Raw genomic sequence first — 21,179 nt, forward strand, 5'->3', positions numbered from 1 at the left:
AAAAAAGCATTTTGATCGATCAGATGCGATAAAGGTCAGCCAGCAGTCGATAGGCCTTGCACAATTTTCAGTTAAATACACATGGATTTCTTAAGAGTGATATCTATAAGAAAGATTGTATTGAAAGTAGAGGTACAACTTGGCTTGCATTTAATCTCCAAAACATCCCACAAGGGAATGATGTCGGACGAGATGTTTCAGTACATCATCGGACTTGATCCCAGCTCGCGCCAAGTGAGCTTTGTGGTGGACAAACACCGTGTGCATGGGTTGTCCCGTTTCCTCCCACTTTTTTCATTCCTCCCTTTCATTCATTTCTCATCATCATCGTCTCCTTTAGCCTAGCCGACATAACCATGGGACGTAAAACTTAAAGATTTCATTTCATTTCGTCAGACTTCTGGAGCTACACACCGAGCATTTTGAAATAATAAAGGCCTTCTGCTGTGGTTAATTCAGCATTCAGTCTCTGAATTCAGTAGCATTCATAAAAACAAAATTTATTGCAGAAAAAGAAAGAAACAGCGGTCTAAATTTACTAGACATTCACATGCAACGCAAAAATAATAGGTTCTGCTTGTCTGTATACAGAAAAGACATTGCCTCGGAAGTGTTTGTCCATAAAGACTCAGCACATTCATATCTCATTAAGACCAATTAAGGTACACCACAGAAGAAAAAGATCTTGAGAATCACATTCAAAAATTCTATACTCCAGGGAAGAAGAATGGATTTTATTACAACATGCTCAAAAATATGAGAACTTGACCTAACTGGGAGTATTACGTCAACCCGATCAATATAATCAAAGTGGATTTCGTTATTACCACCCGAGAGGTTATATATATATATATATATATATATATATATATATATATATATATATATATATATATAAAATTGGTTACTCTTTTGGAATTAAATTTTCGGTAAAATCTAGTGAATATAAAAATTATTATAGAGAGAAATTATCATTACGTGCAACGTATTGTACATGCAGTGAGTTCTACATAGGAATGACAAAAAGGAACATCTCGATATCAATAGAATTCTACTTCGCTCGTGCTGTAACAACATTAAAAGGAATGCTTTTTGAATCGTTCATTTTTTGCACAAGAAATTCTAAACTTAATTCAGACGAGGGAAATCTGAATCACCGATGAAACTGCATAACCAAGAACTAAATAAAAAACTTACCAAAAGCAAAATATTTTATTCACTTTGTATGTATGTAAATAGTGTTTTATTGTTAAATGTCACACATCACCGTCTTCTGGCAACATTGTTCTGCACTCAACTAATACCTGTAGTTACGAGGCGCATCGAGAAAGTAACTTTCCCACGCGTTCCATACCCAGGAAACCGTATGTTGCACGACTTGACTGCGTGCACGTGAGAGAGTAAGGTTCTAGCGTGGCGCATGCGCCAGCAGAACTTCCCTAGTTCCTGAGAAGTGTCGTGGCAGTGGTTAAAGACTTCCACTTATTTCAGCTCTTGCCGCGTGTGAAATGTAAGCAGTGATAAAGTTTTTGAATGCACAGAGCATAGCGTCGATTGAAATCCATCGTCACCTGTGCCAGGTTCTATGAGCCTAACGTTATGAGCAAGCAAATGGTGCGTTGCTGGTGTAGACAATTTGCAGCAGGGCACCAAAATGTGCATGATGAGGAGCGCAGTGGAAGGCCAATCGTCATTACAGACGACTTTGTGGGCCTTGTTCGGGAACGCATCATGCAGAATCGTCGCTTTACAATAACGGAAATCAACGGTCAGTACCCGCTTCTTATTGCACGCCATTGTTACAGAGCGTCTGTTCAAGAATCGCTCCGTAGGAATCATCCACCGTATAGCCTGGATCTCGCTCTGAGCGATTACCATCTGTTCTTACACCTCGAGAGATTCCTGTCAGGTCAGCATCAGCATTTTCAGAATGACGGAGAGACGGAGGAGGTTGTCAAACAGTGCTTCCAATCTCAGGCAGCCGATTTTTATGACACATGTAAAGACAAGTTGGTCCCACGATATGGCAAATGTCTGAATTACTGTGGTGAATGTGTTGAAAAGTAGCTAAACACATCCTGTATCTGCTACAATAAATGTTTCCATTTAATTGTGTTTAAGGCCTTTGGGAAAGTTACTTTCTAGATGTGCCTCGTATACAGTGACAGTCATGTCGAGAAAAGACAATATCATTGTAATAATTTAAACCAAATTTTGTACACAGATGAACAGACAGAATTATAGTACACACCGTGAAACAAGTTAGTGAGAGGTCAAAATTATCTTAAACATTAAAATCTTGCCAAAAATACATTCTACTGAAACAAGTAGCTTATCTTTTCACAGTGTGAAACTAAGACTTCAGACTATGTGAATTTGATACTCGAAGTAGGTGCATCTACAGGGTGTAACGGGAGGTAATGTAAGTAATTGTATGTGACTAGTACATGAAAAAAGTTCATATGAATATATATCACGAAACGCCTAGTTTTCGAGTAAATTGGGGAAAAGTAGTAACAACGGAAAACACCACGCACACATTCACCGATTTATTACTAATACTACCATTAATGAAAGTACATGTTTTGGTGAATGACCAATGGTATATCCTCAAACGCAGGTGGATAATGTCTCCAGAAACTGGAGGAAAGTCTGTCCACGCAGGTTATTGTCTAGAACCATTAGCCCCATAGGTACCAAGCGCAATAACACGTCGGCTCGAGGTCGGGTCTCATATAACCGTGAAGAACATTAGCGGTGGAAGACTTGCTTCCATTTTCAGCGTGAACAAAACCTTCATAGTGGTGACGAAGAGAAACGTCTGGCCATTTGTACATGAGTAATGCAACATGAGCACTTAATCCCGTACATCATGTTCTACTTTTACGCGAGATGGCATAATGATAGTCATAATTGATATTATTGGTGTGATGCCAATCCGCATGCAACCATCTCCATAAATTTGCAACACAAATTCTCGGCTAATGTGTGATGTGCCGTGGTGAATGACTTACTAATTGGCCCAATTGTCCTAGACAATAACCTGAATAGAAAGACTATCTTTCAGTTTCTGGAGGCACTACTACCTGCGTTTGAGGACATACCACTGGAAATTCGCCAAAACATGTTCTTTTATTAATGGTACTACTAGTAATAAATCGCTGAATACGTACGTGGTGTTTTTCGTTCTTATTCGTTTTTCCCAATTTACTCGAAGATAGGTGTTTCGCGATATATGTTCATACGTTTTTGTTTTTTCATGTACCGGTACTAGTCACGTACAATCAGCTACCGCAGTATTTGCATTACCTCTCGTTACACCCTGTATAAGTACTGGTTGCAATAAAGTAACAAGATCATAAAGATATTACCTGTTCCTCGGACGCTGAATCCATTTCAAAAAGCCATTACTCACCATCTCTTACTGATTTTGTTCTATGGTGGTAAACGTTGAAACCGAAAATGACTAATTTAAATTGAGAGTTAACGGAGAATATGGAACACTAAATCAATCGATCTCTTTTTATCGTTTGTTCTGATAAGTGTCAACAGGTGGAGGGACAAAGCCTTCTGTAAGACTTCCAAGACTGGCGCATAGCATAGTTTGCAAGTTTAAAATGAATAGGCGTACTTCGAACTGTTAAGTGTAAATATTTTATTGCTTCTTGAACACTTGGAGTATTTCGTTGTTACAGAACTAAAATCTACATAATGCCTCAGTTACGTTTTTCAAATTTGGTGTTAGAGCAGGCCCAAATATAGAAGTGTGAAGTTTTGACAGGGATACAAAAGCAGCAGACGCAGGATTAATTTCTTTTCTATATAGATTTGAAATTTGTAATAACCTGACCTAGTTCCATTTGAGAAAACATTACTTTGAGTTTGCAACACTGATGATGAGACAGAGTACGTCAACAGTTTTCTCCCAATTGGTATTTGGATGATGCAGAATTTCAGGCTTTGGCCCTTTTAAAAGTTACAGCATGTTTCAAAATAAATGGTCTACCGTATATATTTCACAAAAAGAAACTAGTCTGTACATAATGGGTAGTGCAGCAAATCATATTTAGTGTTATTTTCTCACTCTCTTTAGCTTTCTGCTTTCACTTTTACAAAATTGAGAAATAAAGTGTCTCCAGGAAAGGAGTATGTGTCGTTTGAAATGTTTATTTTTGAGATTTGTAGATTTCTGCACCTGTTATGGGAGCTGGACATCACAGAAAGTTTTATATATTTTGTCATCCTATTATTTGTGATATGCTAAATAACGTAAGCGATGAAATATTATTTTGAATATAAATGTATTTCATATTAGAAGTTACATATTTTTTCTACCTGTGAAAGGTTTGCTGTAAGATCAAAGCTCTTTTAAGCAATGCTGTATGATCAAAGCTCTTTTAAGCAATGATTCCAGAGGTAATTTTCTCCTACCCCTCCTCTCCGTACTTGAAGCTTTTTAGTTAAAGGCGTAACGAAAATTGTCAAGGAATACACTTGTGACTTCGTCTATAAAATTGTAATTTTTCATCTTGCTCTGGAATTTGTTGCTAGTATGTACGACACTTAGTAGGTAATACAAAGGATGGCTTTCGAAATGTTTTAATACTTATGCTAAATGGTTAGTTACATAGCTTCATTAATTTTCTACAACTCTTATTTAATGAGTACATTTTGTGGATATTTTTATGTTTTATAATCTATTAATTGTTAAGTTTTCGTAAAGTATGTATTTGAAGTAAATATAGATTAAACTAGTAAGCACTCACTTGTGCTTGTAACTGCACTTCTTAAATAACACAAGTGTCTTATTATTATTATTTTTTTCTAAATTTACATTTTCCCCCTCCCTGCAGGAACATCACCTTCAAAGAGCTATATGTACTGGTCTTATCATTCCAACACCCGAGGTCTATGAACTAGCAGACACTGAAGCGTATGATCGACTCTACCCACCTGACTTCAAAATGCCTAGGCAGATGATATATATGCAACGTAAGTATTGATCGATAATTTTCGGAAATGTACAACTTCATCCTGTTATTGAAATACTAAGGATCAATTAGTTATCTTTGTCATGCTTACAAGTTTTGTTTTCTTCCTGACGTTTACTCAGTTGTTCTATGTATATGATAATTAAAATTAACTAAATCCCTGGCGCAACAGCCCTTACCAGCTGGCCTGTGGCGCTCATGCGTGCCCAGCACAGCTCCCTTTATCGTTAATGGTGCCTTTCTGGGCTGGGCTTTGCTATTTTTCTTTCAAATAGCTTCCCAATTGTCTTCACTACGCTCGGTGGACATCGTAATGCGAACACAATCAGGTGAGTATGATGAGTATCTATCTTTCCTCTGACCAGACCTGGCACTGCTTGACTTCGCTGATCTCAGGAGAACCGTTATTCCAGTGCGTCTATATATGATATCCCTAATGCTGATTGTCACTCGATTCCCAGTATTTCGTGTATGTCTTTAAGCTTTGATGTTCGTTTTAACTGGTTAGTAGAGCTTTTCTGTTTCAAGTATACCCCTACTGGCGCTACTGTCGATGTGCGTTTTCCCGTATTTCCCTCGAAAGAGGAGGAATAAGTTGCTGTTGGCAAGATTTTTCAATTGTTGGACACGGAAGCGTTGCCACATAGAATTATTTCACGGACCTAGCTACACACTGTCTTGGTAGCTATTCTAAGTAGTCTACGATCTTCACTCGTCAAGACCAAACGACTGAATGACAAATTGGCAACACAGCCGAGGTTATTCACTTCTTTTTCCCTAAGTGGAGGGAGGGTTTCCTCCAGAAGAGGGTGGCGGGGATAGGACCGAAGTATATTTCACATATTGTTCGAGGGCACACTTGAAATAGAAAGGCTCTAGCTGTGTTGGGTGAATGGGCTAGAACTTGCTTCAGAGAGAACGCCCGCACAAAATATGTAAAAATACTTATATAAGCATGCCCGAGAGTAAGATCTCAACATAGCAAATGTGTTGTTGAAGGTGAAAAGATTAGGCTGGTTGTTTTAACATTTTCGCATTGGTTTATATGGATATAGAATAGCCGATTAAAGATAGGAAGTTCGCATTACCATAACAACACAAAAACTATATATATAGATAATTTACCCAATTATATTTCTTTCAAAATAATGTAAAGTTAAAATTTATAAATTTCATATATTTTTAAAGGGGGAGGTCTCCTTCGAGGCCAGAAGCTAATTGTTTTTAATAATGTGTAGAGTTGATTACAACTATCTACCTTTTCACTTTTTTGATTGGTTCAAAGGAAACTAACTGAAATGTTAGTTTTACACTTTAGTTATATTTGTGAAAATTTCACTAGTTCGGAGTAAACATCCTTCTTTTTACTGTCGTAATTGGTCTTAGAAAAATTAAAAGTATCTGGGTCCCCACTCGTCCTGGAAATGTCCTTGAATTGAGTTTGTCCTGGATACATCCTGGAAATGTCCTAGAAAATGCATTTCTGTCCGTGAAATTTACAGAAATACTGTATGTCCGATTTTTCATAATTATAAAGATTATTTTAATTGATTGCTGTTTTTGCTATTTCTGTTTTTGTGCTGAATAATAATTTGTCTTGATACTGCTTGTGTGGGTGTTTGGCTGGGAGAACTTCTCTCTCCTTTTATCCACTAGTCTGTCAACCCCTTCTTGGATGCTGTCTTCACTAGCACTATCCTCCAGAAACTGTGCTTTGTACCAGTATCAATCCTCCATAACCAGTTTATTTCCGCAACAGCACTTACTCTTCAGTAAAATTTCATATGAATGCTGTTTGTGACAAGTAAAGTCTTGCTTTGCTTTATTGATAAAGTCAAATGTTATCCATAGAGCAGCTTTGCTAAAGAAGAAAGAGATTATGTCTATAGAAGAGAAAATCACACAACCCAAGGTACGCTTCACTTTGAGTATTTAATTGTGTATTAATACTGTACTTTTGCATTAATATTAACTGCATAAGCTACTGTACTTTCCATTTCACTGTTATGAACTTTAAATGTACAGTTGTAGTCTTGCTATACCTTCCTATGTTGAAGTCCTGGAAAATTTGTGATTTGTCCTCCTTTTTTTTTTGGAAAAAGAGTGGGAACCCTGAATTTTATTTTGTTATTTAAGTTCGTAATATCTTTCAGAACAAAGTTAATACCTGTGTATCTGTCAAATGCGTGGGACTTAGGAATACTTGGTCACCGAATTCTGTAAGTATTTGTGATTGTGAATTGTGTGTGCTGACTTTCAGGAAGTATTATGAACCTAAAGGAGAGCTGCAAAAGCTATAAAATTATCCCAAGGAGTATATTGAGAGACCGTTAGTATTTTGTAATGTATTAAATTAAATAATATGTAAAATGCGGTTGTTTTCTCCAATAAGCATACCTTAAATGATCATTTACAGCCATGTCTTTAACACATTTCCTTTAAAAACTCTGAAGATACATGTAATAAATACTTCGATTTTCTTTGCTGACCATTATTTATTTATTTATTTAGCATTCGCGATGGAACAGGACATCCCTGATTACGATATGGACTCAGACGATGAGAAATGGGTACACGCACAGGCGAAGAAGATGGATCTAACACCTCTAAAGGTATGCGGATGTTTCTCTAATTTTAGCAGTAATAGAAATACCAACGATCATGTTAAACTATTATTGATCTGTGAAAAGGTTGAAATGAAAGAAATAAGGTTATTGCTATTGTTGGTATTCTGTACATAGATGAGGCAGATGTTCAGAGATGATGTGTTTGTAAAATTGTCGACGAAATGAAAGGTAGTGTGATACAATAAGATACTGTAGTAAGAGGACCTTCGTATTAATATGTATATTAGCATTTTGAATTTCATGGACATTTTACAGCAGTCGTGTGAGATAAACAAGATCAGAACTGATTTCTTTTTCATTGTCCCAGTATCATTTCGTTTAGAAGTTGGAAGATATCGAATCAGATTTCAAGCAGATGTGGTAATGCCTAAGTTCTATTTTTATGAAATGAAGCGAAAAGCGAAGAATCATCTTGTAGCCCATCGTGAATTCTGTCATCTTGATTTATCCGTTATGATAAAAAAAAGTCACTTATGATTAGAGACCGGATGTTTAGGCACTAAAAACCTGGAAAATAGGCAGGCAAATAGGCACTAAAAATTTTAAAAAATAGGCAGTAAAATAGGCACTAAAATGTAACTCGAAATAATGAAGATAAATACTCAATACCATTAAAAAATAGATTCAAGTCATAGATAATGTTCAAGGAATATAGAAACATACTTGTTTGTTAATATCTTATTTTATTGTATATATAAAAACGAAGCTATTATGCATTTCATACTTACTGGGTGAACCTGAAAGATGTGCACATACTTTGGGAGCTGATTCATGAACATCAAAAGAAGACAAAAAGTCCTGTCGCATGTTGTAGAATTCTGCGTAGTGTACGAGTGACAGGGGGGCCAACTTGGAATCCAAAATCGAATCCTGACAATTGGAACGAGACATAAAGGTGTTTACATACTTCGGGAGGTGATTCGTGACATCCAAGAGGACTTTTTGTCTTCTTTTCATGTCACGAATCACCTCTCAAAGTATGTGCACATCTTTCGGTTCCGTTCCAATTGTCAGGATTCAATTTTCAATACCAAATTGGCACTCTGTCAGTCGTACAAGACACGGAATTCGACAAAACACAAGAAAACATTTTGTCTTCTTTTGATATTACTAATCACCTCCCGAAGTATGTGCACATCTTTGAAGTTCACCATGTATATATATCGTAACGTACCACGTGCTTGTGTTTACAAACACTTAATATGTCTGCATTATTTATGTTATATAAATTATATATTTTCCCAATGAAGGCTTATTTTGAAGAAAATGCATAGAATAGGCAATATTAGGCACTAAAGGTCAATATAGGCAAAATAGGCACAATAAAATTGGCTTAAATCGAAAGTATAAACCCCCATATAAACTTTAAAAGGTTATTTTTGATCATATCTTTAATAATAAAGAATAGGCATTTTGCCTAACATCCGGTCTCTACTTATGATACTTCAGTTAACATATGCCAAGTCATCCTTTCTGTTAAAAGAACCATTGCAAGATCCTATATATAGTTCCCTTGCTGCCACACATACTCTATAAAGCCCTTTTCTAATAATAATTTGTATCTCGCACTGTATCCGACGTTCAGCTACGAAAGTTTTCCAAAATGGTAAGAAAATGAAATGAAATCTTTCGGTTTTTTCGTCCCACGATTATGCCGTCTAGGCTAAAGGAGACTTTGACGATGAGAAACGAATGAATTTGTGGAATGAAGAAAGTGGGAGGAAGCTGGAGAATCCTGAAGAAAACCCACGCACACGGTGTTCGTCCAACACAAAGTTCACTTAACGTTAGTGGGAATCGAACCAGAAATCCCACGCACCAGAGGTGAACGTTCTACCGCTGAGCCACCGCGGCCCCAAAATGGTTAGAGATTAGTTTATGTCATTTGACATTGTTACTTTGTGCTTCCAGTAACAGCTAAGCATGTTGGCGGTAGATTCAAGATGACGGTCATCACGGTTGTTATCAAATTTTTGTTCGATTTTCTTTCGATGAACTTAAAATGGTTTCACATTATATCTAATGTAGCAATGAGTCTCAGATTTTGAAATAAGCTTTGTAATATCAAGACTCCTTATACAGGGTGGCCCAAAAGTTGGTATACAGTCCCGTGCTGATCGGCTCATGGCATTTTATATCATTTATTTATTCTTATCCATACAGGTATTGAGTTGGTTTCTTCATTATTTGTTCTTACTTTCTTTTCAGTTACACCTGAAGCTCGGAACAGACCGAAGCAAATAAATACATTATCTTGATAAATTAAAATGTCATTTGATCGATGCTGGTATGTATACCTACTTTTGGACTACCCTGCATACCGTCGAGAATTCTTCTAGTAAAGACTCCTAATAAGGACATTCCATGTGAAATCATCACATATTAAGTATAATGGTTGCTCGACCATCAGGGATGTTGTGATATTTCCACCAAAGGATATTTTACTAAACTATCACGCTAACAAAAAATATCAGATTTCTTCATCTGCCACCATCTCGGCTTTTTCTTCACTGCTATCGTAAAATAAAGGTTTGAACGGGTCTGTAGAAGTTGCGGTTTGTACTGCGTTAGAGATATTAGTCTTTCATAAATCATATATAAATGCAAAGTCTTTTTTGATAAGGATTTTGAAAATCTCGAATGCATACATCAGAAGTACTGAATTTTGCCAATTTCGAAAGCTTAAAAATCAAATATACTTGAAACCACAGGATAGGATTTTCTGTATTAGAACTGTGACTAGAATGGTTTTTAGAAATTGTGAAATACACCTCGAGTTGAAAGTACTTCATGTGACTATTTGGCTTCGAAAATAGGAAAAAAAATTAAAAATTTCAAAATCAAACTTCTCAGAAGTGGGAACAGGACGAAATTTTAAACTTTGGGCGTAGATATTCCTACTAATTCGGAATAGAAACAGTGAATTTGATTTGTGGTATGTTGTGAAAATGTTACGGCATTGCCTCACTGGAGGGCGGGATTGTGGAGAACCTAATCGAAAATTCTGTAGTAGCGCAGAGGCGGGTGCATGATGCAGTTATGTACTATAGAGGTGTAGAAACTGTTCCTGTTGATCGAAGAATGCTTCTACCAGTTCGTTCAGCTCTGAGACGCTATGATGAATACCTTAAACAGAAATGAATTCAAAAGTGCAGAAGAAAGTAAAATCAGAGGTGAGAAAAGAAAACTAAGTACTGAAATTAAGAAATTGGAAGCTTAGAAAAAGCAAATGGTATTATGTTACAAACAAGAACAAGACGCTTTTGTAGAACAAATTCAAGAACTGAAAGCAAAACAAAATTATGTTTAAAAAATGTAAATGTGAGGGTTAACATTGGTAATATTAGGACTGATAGTGGGCCACGCTGGCTCAGTGGTAGAGCGTTCACCTTGGTGCATGGGATCCTTAGTTCAATCCCAGCTCGCGCCAGGTGAACTTTGTGGTGGACAAACACCGTGTACGTGGGTTTTCTCGGGGTTCTCCCGTTTCCTCCCAGTTTCTTCATCCACCATTCCATTCATTTCTCATCGTCGTCGTCTCTAGCCTAGACGGGACTTTCCGATGCACAATTCGGTGCGTCAGTGATTGTGAAAATGTGTGACAAGGGACAACAATATCACCAGACGTACAATTGCAAGGGTAAACCAGCGCTGTAAAAGCACCGGGCCTAAATATGAAAATCAAGTCGTGAGAATGAAAAGGAAACGTACATGTCAGCCAGTACACCACGCGTTGTGAGAAACATCAGGGCATCAGTTGTAAAGGAGAACCCACCCACTCAAAGCAACCTTGCCATCTCATGCAGGATATCACAGAGTACAGTGTGTCGTGTCATCAAGGACAATTTGGGACTGAAAAAACGTCATAAGGCGATGGGGCATAAATTATCACCAAGGCACATTCAAGCGAGATTCACGAACGCAAGAAAATTGTATGAACAGTACCTCTCAGGTGACAAATGGCAGGGGATTGTCACTCTGGATGAAGCCTAGATCTACCTTGATGACACCAATAAGCGCAGGAGGTATTTTTTATTCACCACATGATGCAAAGGGCCGCGGCAAGTTCGTTCGTGAATGTCGCGAGAAGTTTTCGAAAGGCTTTAATGGTGGTGGCAGGTTTCTGCGCCCGTGGGAAGTTGCCAATGCATCATGTGGATTCGAAGGCCAAGTGAAGCAGCCTACTTTCAAACGAACATCAGGAACCCTTATACACAACGCACATCCCACAGTTGTATGGCAGTTACACCGGAAGGTGTGGATCCACATGGACATAGCATCCAATCACACTGCTTGCAGTTATGTCGCGTATTATCGGCGTATGGCCACGGAGACTGGTGTGTCTGTGTATACCCTTCTCGTCCATACCTGTGAAGTCACCAGATACGTCGCCGATGGATTTCTGCGCCTTTGGCCTTCTGAAACAAGGCCTCGCGTGAAGGCGTCCCATCACCATAACGGGACTCGGGAAAGCTTGTCAAGCGGTGTAATCAACAATTCCCGTCACACACCTTCGATGTGCACTGCTTCAGTGGAAATTGCGTTGTAGGCGATAGTTCAGGTTCGTGGCCACCACATCGAGCACAACTGTTGGTAAAGGAAGAGATTGTCGTGAGCAGGTGAGCGCACAAACTTTGGCTATCTTAGGTCAATTGACCTTCTGTATACTTATTTATTAAATTTTGTGTAATAAATATAAATTGTGATTAAAGGAGTGTATTAGTTTGCTATGGGGATGGAGGAGGCCGTTAAAAAGTCTATGATAAAACTTACCCCATATCTTCACATTTATATTCAAGAATTAATGTGAGGGAAAGCAAAAATTTGTCAGGGAAATCGAACTTCACTTTCTTTTCGGAACTCTGAAACAATAATACAAATCAGTATTTATAGTAATTTTTCACATCCATTACAATCGAAAAGAAATACGTGACGATTGCTTGTACCCATACAAACGTATTCATGATGTAAGTTATGGACATGAGGTCATATTGTGATTTTATTTTTTTTCACAGTTGATATATGTATATATATATATATATATATACTGTATAATGGTTTGAGAACCTGTACATCATTCATCAATGCAAACCATAAGATCAACTCCACTATTTCTATTCAGAATTAGTAGAAGTATCTAAAGCCAAAATTCAAAATGCCTTCATGCTCCCTCTTTTGAGGACTTTGGCCTTGAAATTTGAAATTTTTCAACATTTTTATTTTTATTTTTATAAAAAGGCCTTGTGTCCATCTTATACACAAATTAAACATAACTTTCTTACAAGGCTGTCTAATTCTTTATTATAAATTAACGAGAAATGTTACAGTTTCGGAAGTATATCACTTCCTTCTTCAGACTACTATTCCAACTGAAATCATAGATAACATAACATAATTTGTTAGATTGGTAGAGATAATAGATAACATAACATAACATAACATGAAATCATAGATAACATAACATAATTTGTTAGATTGGTAGAGATAACAAATTATGTTACGTTATCTATTTCAGTTGGAATAGTAGTCTGAAGAAGGAAGTGATATACTTCCGAAACTGTAACATTTCTAATAAAGAATTAGACAGCCTTGTAAGAAAGTTATGTTTAATTTGCATTTTTATTTATTTATTTATTTTTTTTTTCGGAGCCAAAAATGGGCGTAAAGGACTTCCAATTCCAGTTATATTTTACCATTTCTCAAAACCTTTATAGCCGTAGTTCTAGTAGAGAAAACCCGATCATGTGGTTTCAAAGTCCTTTGATATTACAGGCTTTCGAAATTGACAAATTCACTTGGTACTTTGATGTCTGCATTCGCGATCTTCAAATTCCCTTGAACGAAAACATTATTCTGTCTTTTAAATATGTTTTATGAAATATCAATATCTCTGCTTGAGGATAGTACAAACCGCAACTTTATATCTTCCGTAGTAACTATACAGCAGCCTGTTTTCTACATCACTACAAACTCTTATTTTCACACTCGTCAGTAAAGAAGAGTTAGCTTAAATACAAGGTGACAGCACATGAGGCAAAATCTTACATTATTTCTCAGTATGTCATTAGTATTGTAAACTTTGTTGAAAATGTCAAAAAGATACATGATAGTCAAGCAACTCCCCTTGATACTTTAAGATGGAATGACCCAATGTGCTCATATTGCTTCAAATAAAGCTAAATAATATGATGGCTGAGTCATAAATCATATCCTTGTAATTATTTATTTATTTTATTATGTGTTTGAAAGTATGTGGCATGTATTTCCAAATGTTGGCACTAGAATTGAGAGTTTGTGCAGAGTGATGGGTGTGAGCACGCGCGAAGTTAAGTCATTGAGTGACAGTGTTCTGCAATGGAGTAACATACGTACTCCAATATCCAGTGGGTGCCCGTGCTTACTTATGTCGAACTGTGGCGAGGTAGTTGAAGGCCTTCAATTGGGGCAAAGGACAGGCACTGGACAGTGGTGAATTAACCTAGTAAAGAGAAATTTCTGCGTCAACAATGCACCGCGTCATCAAGAAGGACCTTCACATGCGGAAAGTGGGCGCCACATTAATTAACCGAGGTACAGAACGCTACGAGACATGTCACACCAGTCTGCAGAGATTTCAGCAAGCAGTTCATGGCATGCAACTTTGTCCTGTTTGAAGACATCTACCAACCTCACACTACGAGATAGCGCAGGACAACAGCACCTACTGGTTCCAGTAGCTGTGCGTGGCATTCTCATGCATTTCTGCTGCGGAGAGCTGATATTTTGACGTACACACTGGATGGCGATTCGTTACCTCCAGTTCCGTACAGTGTCACTTTGTGTCGGAACTTCGGTGCTTATTCAGACCCACTGTTCTGCGTACGTAGTAAATCTGGTACCAACATTTGGAAGTACACATCACACACTTTCAATTGTGTATCTTAGAGTTTCCTGTTGTCTCGAGTTCGTGAGAGAGAGAAAAAAAGTCCCATGACGCCTCTCACAATAATAATAATAATAATAATAATAATAATAATAATAATAATAATAATAATAATAATAATAATAATAATAATAATATTTTACGATTTCATTAAATTGCAATAATTAACCACGATATATTAAATGTAAATATTTTTCTTTCAGTTCGAAGAAATGATGGATCGGTTGGAAAAAGGCAGTGGGCAGAAAGTTGTAACTCTTCAGGAAGCAAAATCTCTTCTCAAAGAAGACGATGATCTCATAATTGCAGTGTATGATTATTGGTTAAATAAGCGACTTAAAATGGTAAGTTTTATACTATTGTATTCTCATTTTCAAAGAAGGAGCTACAAAACAGCTATTGTAACATTTTAGTTTAATGCCAGTTTCAATATATTTTATGTCTAAAAAAAAGTGCAGTTTACCTGTTTAATACTTGTTCAATACCATTTTTATTTATTGACGAAAATATTATAGAAATTTCCCCTTCTCTCCTACCTTTTTAGAACCGAAATTCTGTGAAATACTGGGCACGTCCATTTATTTAAGGACTTATTATTTTAAGTTTAAAATCTCTAACACGAGAGCTCGTGAGGTACTCTTATTTCGGTTCGTTGTATACACAGAGTGCTATAAGCTTTTCAGTGTAGTCCTCATCCAACTAACCGCCTTACACGTAATTCCTACGCATCTTATGAGTAACGTCCGGTCGCTTTAAAACTTAGACAGACTAACGACGACTCCTTAATTATCTGAATCAGTGGAGTGAATTTTGTAAGGAATTGTTGTAAATGACCTAAAATAATAATAATAATAATGATAATAAAAACTGCGATTCCTTTATAATGTGGCGTCGGTGGGAGTAGACTATATTCTTCAAATAGTTGAAAGGAAAAGTAATCACATCGTGATAAATCGGGGGAGCGTTAAGGCCATTCCACGTCTCCGAAACGAGAGACTTCATTGAAAACAAGGAAATACGTGTTGCAAAGTTTTTGAAACATCATTTCTAGGGAAGAAGGAAGAAAGGGGCTCTTTCTTTATTCAGAAAATGACCAATCTAAACATGCTCAAGTTGGAGATGCAGAATTTGGTATATAAACTCTTAATTACAAGTAAGGGAATACTTTTCGGAAACTCCTGTCTGAGGAAGAAAAGGGAGAAATTTATAAAATATTGAAATTTCTCTTTCTTTATTCCGAAAGTGCTCCATATCGAGATTTTTCCTTAAGTTGGAAGTGTTCTCTACGGTACACAATATACACAATATATTCATTAAAAATACGTAATTGGGGTATTTTAAAAAAAATCTATATTTGAAGGAGAAAAGGAAGAAGATAATTTCTACAATATTCAATTTTCGGTTTTATATTTATTATATGTCCCAGAACGCAGAAAGGACACTTTTGTTAGTATTTATAAAATTTAGCTACTGTTTATTTTTTGACAGTGATTCCCCTTGTTCGCAGTAGTCATTTCAGGTTTTCTTGAGAGGAGGGTTAAGACTCCGATATGCATATGTTCATGGTTTCCATTAATATATTATTATACTATTGATTGATTGTACATTTTAAACTCAGTTAAAGGTGGAAAATTGCCCGCCTGCCCTCCAAAAATGACGTCCCTGCTTGCAAGAATTACTGAAGAATTAGTTTCTATGGTGAACATCTTTCCATATTGCTTTCTGCTCAGTAGTAAACATTAGACTGTGCTGTATTGGAGTTTAGCGTCCCTTTCAACACCAAGGTTATATAAGATCTGGACATATGGCTTAACGTGGAATCCAAACCACATGAGTTCCCACCGGGTATCGAATGAGAGTCTCTCGCCGAGACAAGAAAAGGAGGAGTTGTGATTTTGTTTAATATTTATATGTTCTAATGTACTATAATGTGTAGCTGTGATATATATTTATGACTTTCTTGCATTCACACATGAAGGTTCTTTGTGAGTAAAATGCAGATTTTTTTTCTAGAAATGGTTGCCTAGCCAGGATTTAAACCCATGTTAAATATTAGCATGCGGATCCATATATCCATTAAAGCAAAACCGCATGACTATCAGCTTTTGTCGTTTGTTTCTGTTACTGTTCCGTTGATACACTTTCAACAGGCTTTAATCTCGTATCATGTAATAGCCAGTTTTTACTTTTATCTTTGTCATATTTTATGAATGTTTTCTACGTCCACCTGAATATTTTGTTTTAGACAATACGCTCATTGCTCTGTTACAGAATAGAGGGAAAATAGATTTCTCTTGTAAGCAGATCGAGGGACGTAAGGATATACGTTCAACTTTTTGGGCTTAGTCTCTGGAAGACATTATAAGTTTTTATGACTTGAAGTATACTCAATTGATTGATAAGACTTTTTTTAAGGTGTAGAAAGCCACGTAAGATGTTAGCTTAAAAAAATGTTACAGTAAGTTTTGTAGTGAGTTTGATACCCAAAAATCTAAAAGTTGAATTTTGTAATCTGGAGAGTTATTATAAGAATTCGCTTGCTAACAGTGAGTGAAGATTCTCATACTTGAAAATATTTAAAAGAACAACATGAACGATCAATCACTATTTGATTGTTTCATTATTTTGTAGAAGTGTGGTACCTACATGAATCTTTGAGGAGTGTTGACTACAAAACTTAACTGATTTGCGTAGCGTAGTAACGAATTTACCATCTTGTTATTGCTCATGATAAATATGGCTGATTCTTGTATTGTAGCAACATCCCCTAATTCCTCAAGTAAAGACTGAAAATCGATCTGGCGTATCAGCAAACAACCCTTACTTGGCGTTCAGGAGGCGAACTGAGAAGATGCAAACCAGAAAGAACAGGAAAAACGACGAAACTTCGTATGAAAAGATGCTCAAGTTAAAGAGAGATCTCAGTCGAGCAGTTACGTTACTTGAAATGGTTAAAAGAAGAGAAAAAACAAAACGCGAACATTTACATCTCACGATAGAAATTTTCGAAAAAAGGTAAGCTTTCTCATTATACGCCACTATGAGAAATTATGTTACAATATAAGGAGTGTAACAAATAATATAAGGAGTGTAACAAATAGTGGTAAAGCCACAAGTTGTAATTACTTTAATTATTTTAAGGTAGTTCATTTTATTATTACTGAATTCAGGTATTGCAGGAATTTATTGATGATGATTTCGGAAATGAATTTCTACTACTCCCTTACATAACTACGATCAGTATTCTTCTGTAGTTGAGGAGTGTGGTGGAGGGTTTACCTCTGTGCATGGGGTCCCTGGTTCGATCCCAGTTCGCGCCAAGTGAACTTTGTGGTGGACAAACACTGTGTGCATGGGTTTTCTCTCTTTTCCTCTCACTTTCCTTCATTTCTCGTCATCACCGTTTCCTTTAGCCTAACAGGCATACCGTGGGACGTAAAACTGTAATTGATAAAATGGCTTTACTTATTTCTTGTACCTATTGTCTGCTAATTGCGAGTGCAGCGTATAATAGTAAAGAACTAAAAGCTTGGAAAAATACTGATACACATCTTACAGACTCTCGTACTACTACGAGTATAAGGTATTGAAATAATAAGAAGAAAATTTCAATGAAATTTATAGTACTTATGTTGTGTTACGATTTCAAGAAGAATGGAATGACTTAGAAACAGATTTGATAACCTCCAGATTTCCACGAAAATTGCTACAAAACGAAAGAGCTCATTCATGTTGCCCTCTGTCGGTAGGGTTGTCTTTGTTATATAGGATTCCGATGGCCAACTTGAGTGGTAATATGGCATGAGCCAGAGTCTAGCTTGGGTACACTGTTCGTACGTTTCCTTCTCACTTTTTCAAATACATACCCTTGCGTCTAAAGAAGTTAATTTGTACATCAGTGGTAGAGCGTTCACCTCTGGTGCATGGGGTCACGGGTTCAAACCCTGCTCCTGCCAAGTGAACTTTGTGGTGGACAAACACCGTGTGCGTGGGTTTTCTCGGGGTTCTTCCGTTTCCTCCCACTTTCTTCATTCATTACTCATCATCACTGTCTTCTTTAGCCTAACCGGCATAACCGTGGGACGTAAAACTCAAAAATTTCATTTCATTTGTCCATCTGATGAGTTCACGTATGTTATATAATTACACAGTGTGTGACGTCTGAGTAGGTGAAGCAAATATGCCAAGGTGACTCGAAATTAACGTAGTATGTTTGCTTTTAAACATAAGAGTCGTGCAAATTAGCAGAAACATACAGTAGACTCCGAGTATCTGGCCTCATGTGGCGGAAAGGTAGGCCGGACTCATTAAACATACCCCAAGAACAGATTACGAATGCAGTATTGTAGTTATAATCAGGAACAGCGGCAAGCGTACTGTATTGAGGTCCATTACATACTGACAAAATAATGAACAAGGAGCAGAACGCTACTCTTTTGCTGTCACAACTTGTATTTTGTACACAACACGTAGGAGCATCGTAGCAGACGCCTGTTTCGAATGTCTTGCCTTCCCCATTCAGTTATGATAAAAGAAAACTAGACCAGATACTCGGGGATCTATCTGCTTTTCCATCGTTTTTGATGTGGGCACATTAGATGTATTCACATTTTCATTATACTACGCAGCGTGTGAAGATTAGTGTGTTGCGTTCTCTCTTAGAGGGTTCTGCACCGAATCCGATGACGGGCCATTCTAACAAGCTTGCTTGCTTTTTTCCCTTTTTTTTTCTTCTTAGTTCCACTTGGCGAAAGCCTTGCGTGACTTCTGTCCCTTTTTTGAGTTGATTTTGAGTGTAATGTCAAATGAGCAGCGAGGCTATATGAGACAGGACCTACTGATTAACGTAGAATCCGAACCACTTGAGCTCCCACCGGGAATCGAATCGGGTCTCCCACGCCAAAGGCGCGTACAGTAACTGCTTATCCAAGAGGGAGCTCCTATTCCTTTGTTGTTGATTGTTAATGACTAATGTGAATGGCCTTGCCAGCAGTATCTGGAAAGTTGCTGATAAATCAAATTAAGAATGTCATAGCAATGTAGACGTCACTTAAAGTAGTTACTTCTTTCTTAAATTGACAGACTAAACATAGTTGTAGTGATTTATTGATTACGTATGTATTTGTTTTACAGATATCAGGTGGGTGATTTCAGTGGACAGTTATTGGCGGAAGTGTCAGCGTTGAAGAATACTCGCCCAGCTTTTGCACCATTATTTAGTAATCAGTTTGGTGTCAATCAGAATTGGGCAAACAAAGTTCCGAACAAGGTAGTACGATTTTATTATTATTGTTATTATTTTAGTGTATAAAAATTAAACAGTTACTTTTTTACCCTTTTAAAAAGAAAGAAGTTTCATAATTTTACAACCATGAACTTTAACAAGATGTAAGATGACCACGTCTCCATCCATGTTAGGTGAAAATGAACTTTCGAGAAAGTTAAATACATCGTAACCAATAATTTATTCTATAATGTTCCAGGTAAAATGGATCGTCACAGGACAGAATGACAGGTTGTGTCTTTGCATCGTTTGAGTCATATACTGTTATTCCGGGGGAAGGAAGCTGAACCTTTGTTATGCTAGAAACTGTACGTCATAGAAACGTATTTACTGTACGCCTTACGCAGCATAATGGGAAGGAAGTAAAGGAGGTTTACTTAAGTAAGAGGCACGTCCACAAAATAAGTGTATTAAGGCCCTTGCAGGCAGAGAGAATTGGTTATTGCTATATTGGTCACACTGCCGTGTAGTTTTGCTCCTACCCTTTCCAGCGAGCCCAATCACGCATCAGTACGACCAAAACTGTGGCCACAGTAACGCTTCCCGTGAAAGATGTCGATAAGATTCGCAGCGTTATCCGTTATCTCGTTTCAAGAGAAAATATTCGTCTGAAGTTTTTAACAAAATCAAATCAGTTTATGGCGAATGAGTTGTGAATCGTACGAGTGTGTTTAAATGATGTCGTGAATTTAAAAACGGTAGTAGTGATGTGGACGATGAGGAAAGGAGTGGAAGACTGTCGATTTTGACTACCCCTGACCTGGTACCTTGATTATCGTCTGTTTACCTACCTGAAGATGCATATGGGTGGGAAAAGAGGTTTCAGCAGACAAGGAAGTGAAGGTGGAGGTGAAGAATTGGGCAAAAGAGGTGGTGGCAGACTTCTTTGACCAAGGCATAAAAAAATTGGTCCCTCGTCTCACTAAGTGCATTGAGAGGGACGGCAACAACGTGGAAAAATAGTTGACGTATGTACTGACGTAACCATGTGAAAGTTTTGTTTTAAACCTACAAACTTTTTTGAAACATACGAAAATATAATTCACTTAGTTTCTGGACGTGCCTCGTACATGGCGATTGCGTGATGCTTATCATCATCAACATGTTCACTGAATTGATCTGTTACGAAATCGCTGAAGAATTTGACTCTAAATTTTGACAACGAACATTTATTCTTGTGAGTGTTGTGGATCTATTGTTCACTAATGAGACTTTAGATAAGTGAATGAAATCATATATATGTATTGTAAATTATGATCTGCATGGACACCAAACAACCATGCAATGTATATGATAGAAAGACCAACAGATACGCCTCCTTTGATTCTTCATTTAGAGAGCGACCTGACTCGATC

The 21,179-nt window shown here is 37.1% G+C and overlaps 1 protein-coding gene across 1 annotated transcript in view; it reads left to right on the forward strand.

Annotated features, from left to right (window-relative positions):
• The window catches only part of E(Pc) (Enhancer of Polycomb), a 103,184-nt gene that overhangs the window by 17,526 nt on the left and 64,479 nt on the right, over positions 1-21,179 (forward strand). Inside the window, exons 2-6 of the mRNA XM_081743378.1 lie at positions 4,854-4,992; positions 7,503-7,603; positions 14,744-14,884; positions 17,299-17,555; positions 19,674-19,809. Coding sequence (XP_081599504.1) covers positions 4,854-4,992; positions 7,503-7,603; positions 14,744-14,884; positions 17,299-17,555; positions 19,674-19,809 — 774 coding nt within the window. The remainder of the gene's footprint in view (positions 1-4,853; positions 4,993-7,502; positions 7,604-14,743; positions 14,885-17,298; positions 17,556-19,673; positions 19,810-21,179) is intronic.

The sequence above is a fragment of the Thermobia domestica genome, chromosome 16, assembly GCF_964235325.1.
Source record: "Thermobia domestica chromosome 16, izTheDome1.hap1.1, whole genome shotgun sequence".
NCBI classification, from domain to species: Eukaryota; Metazoa; Arthropoda; class Insecta; order Zygentoma; family Lepismatidae; genus Thermobia; species Thermobia domestica.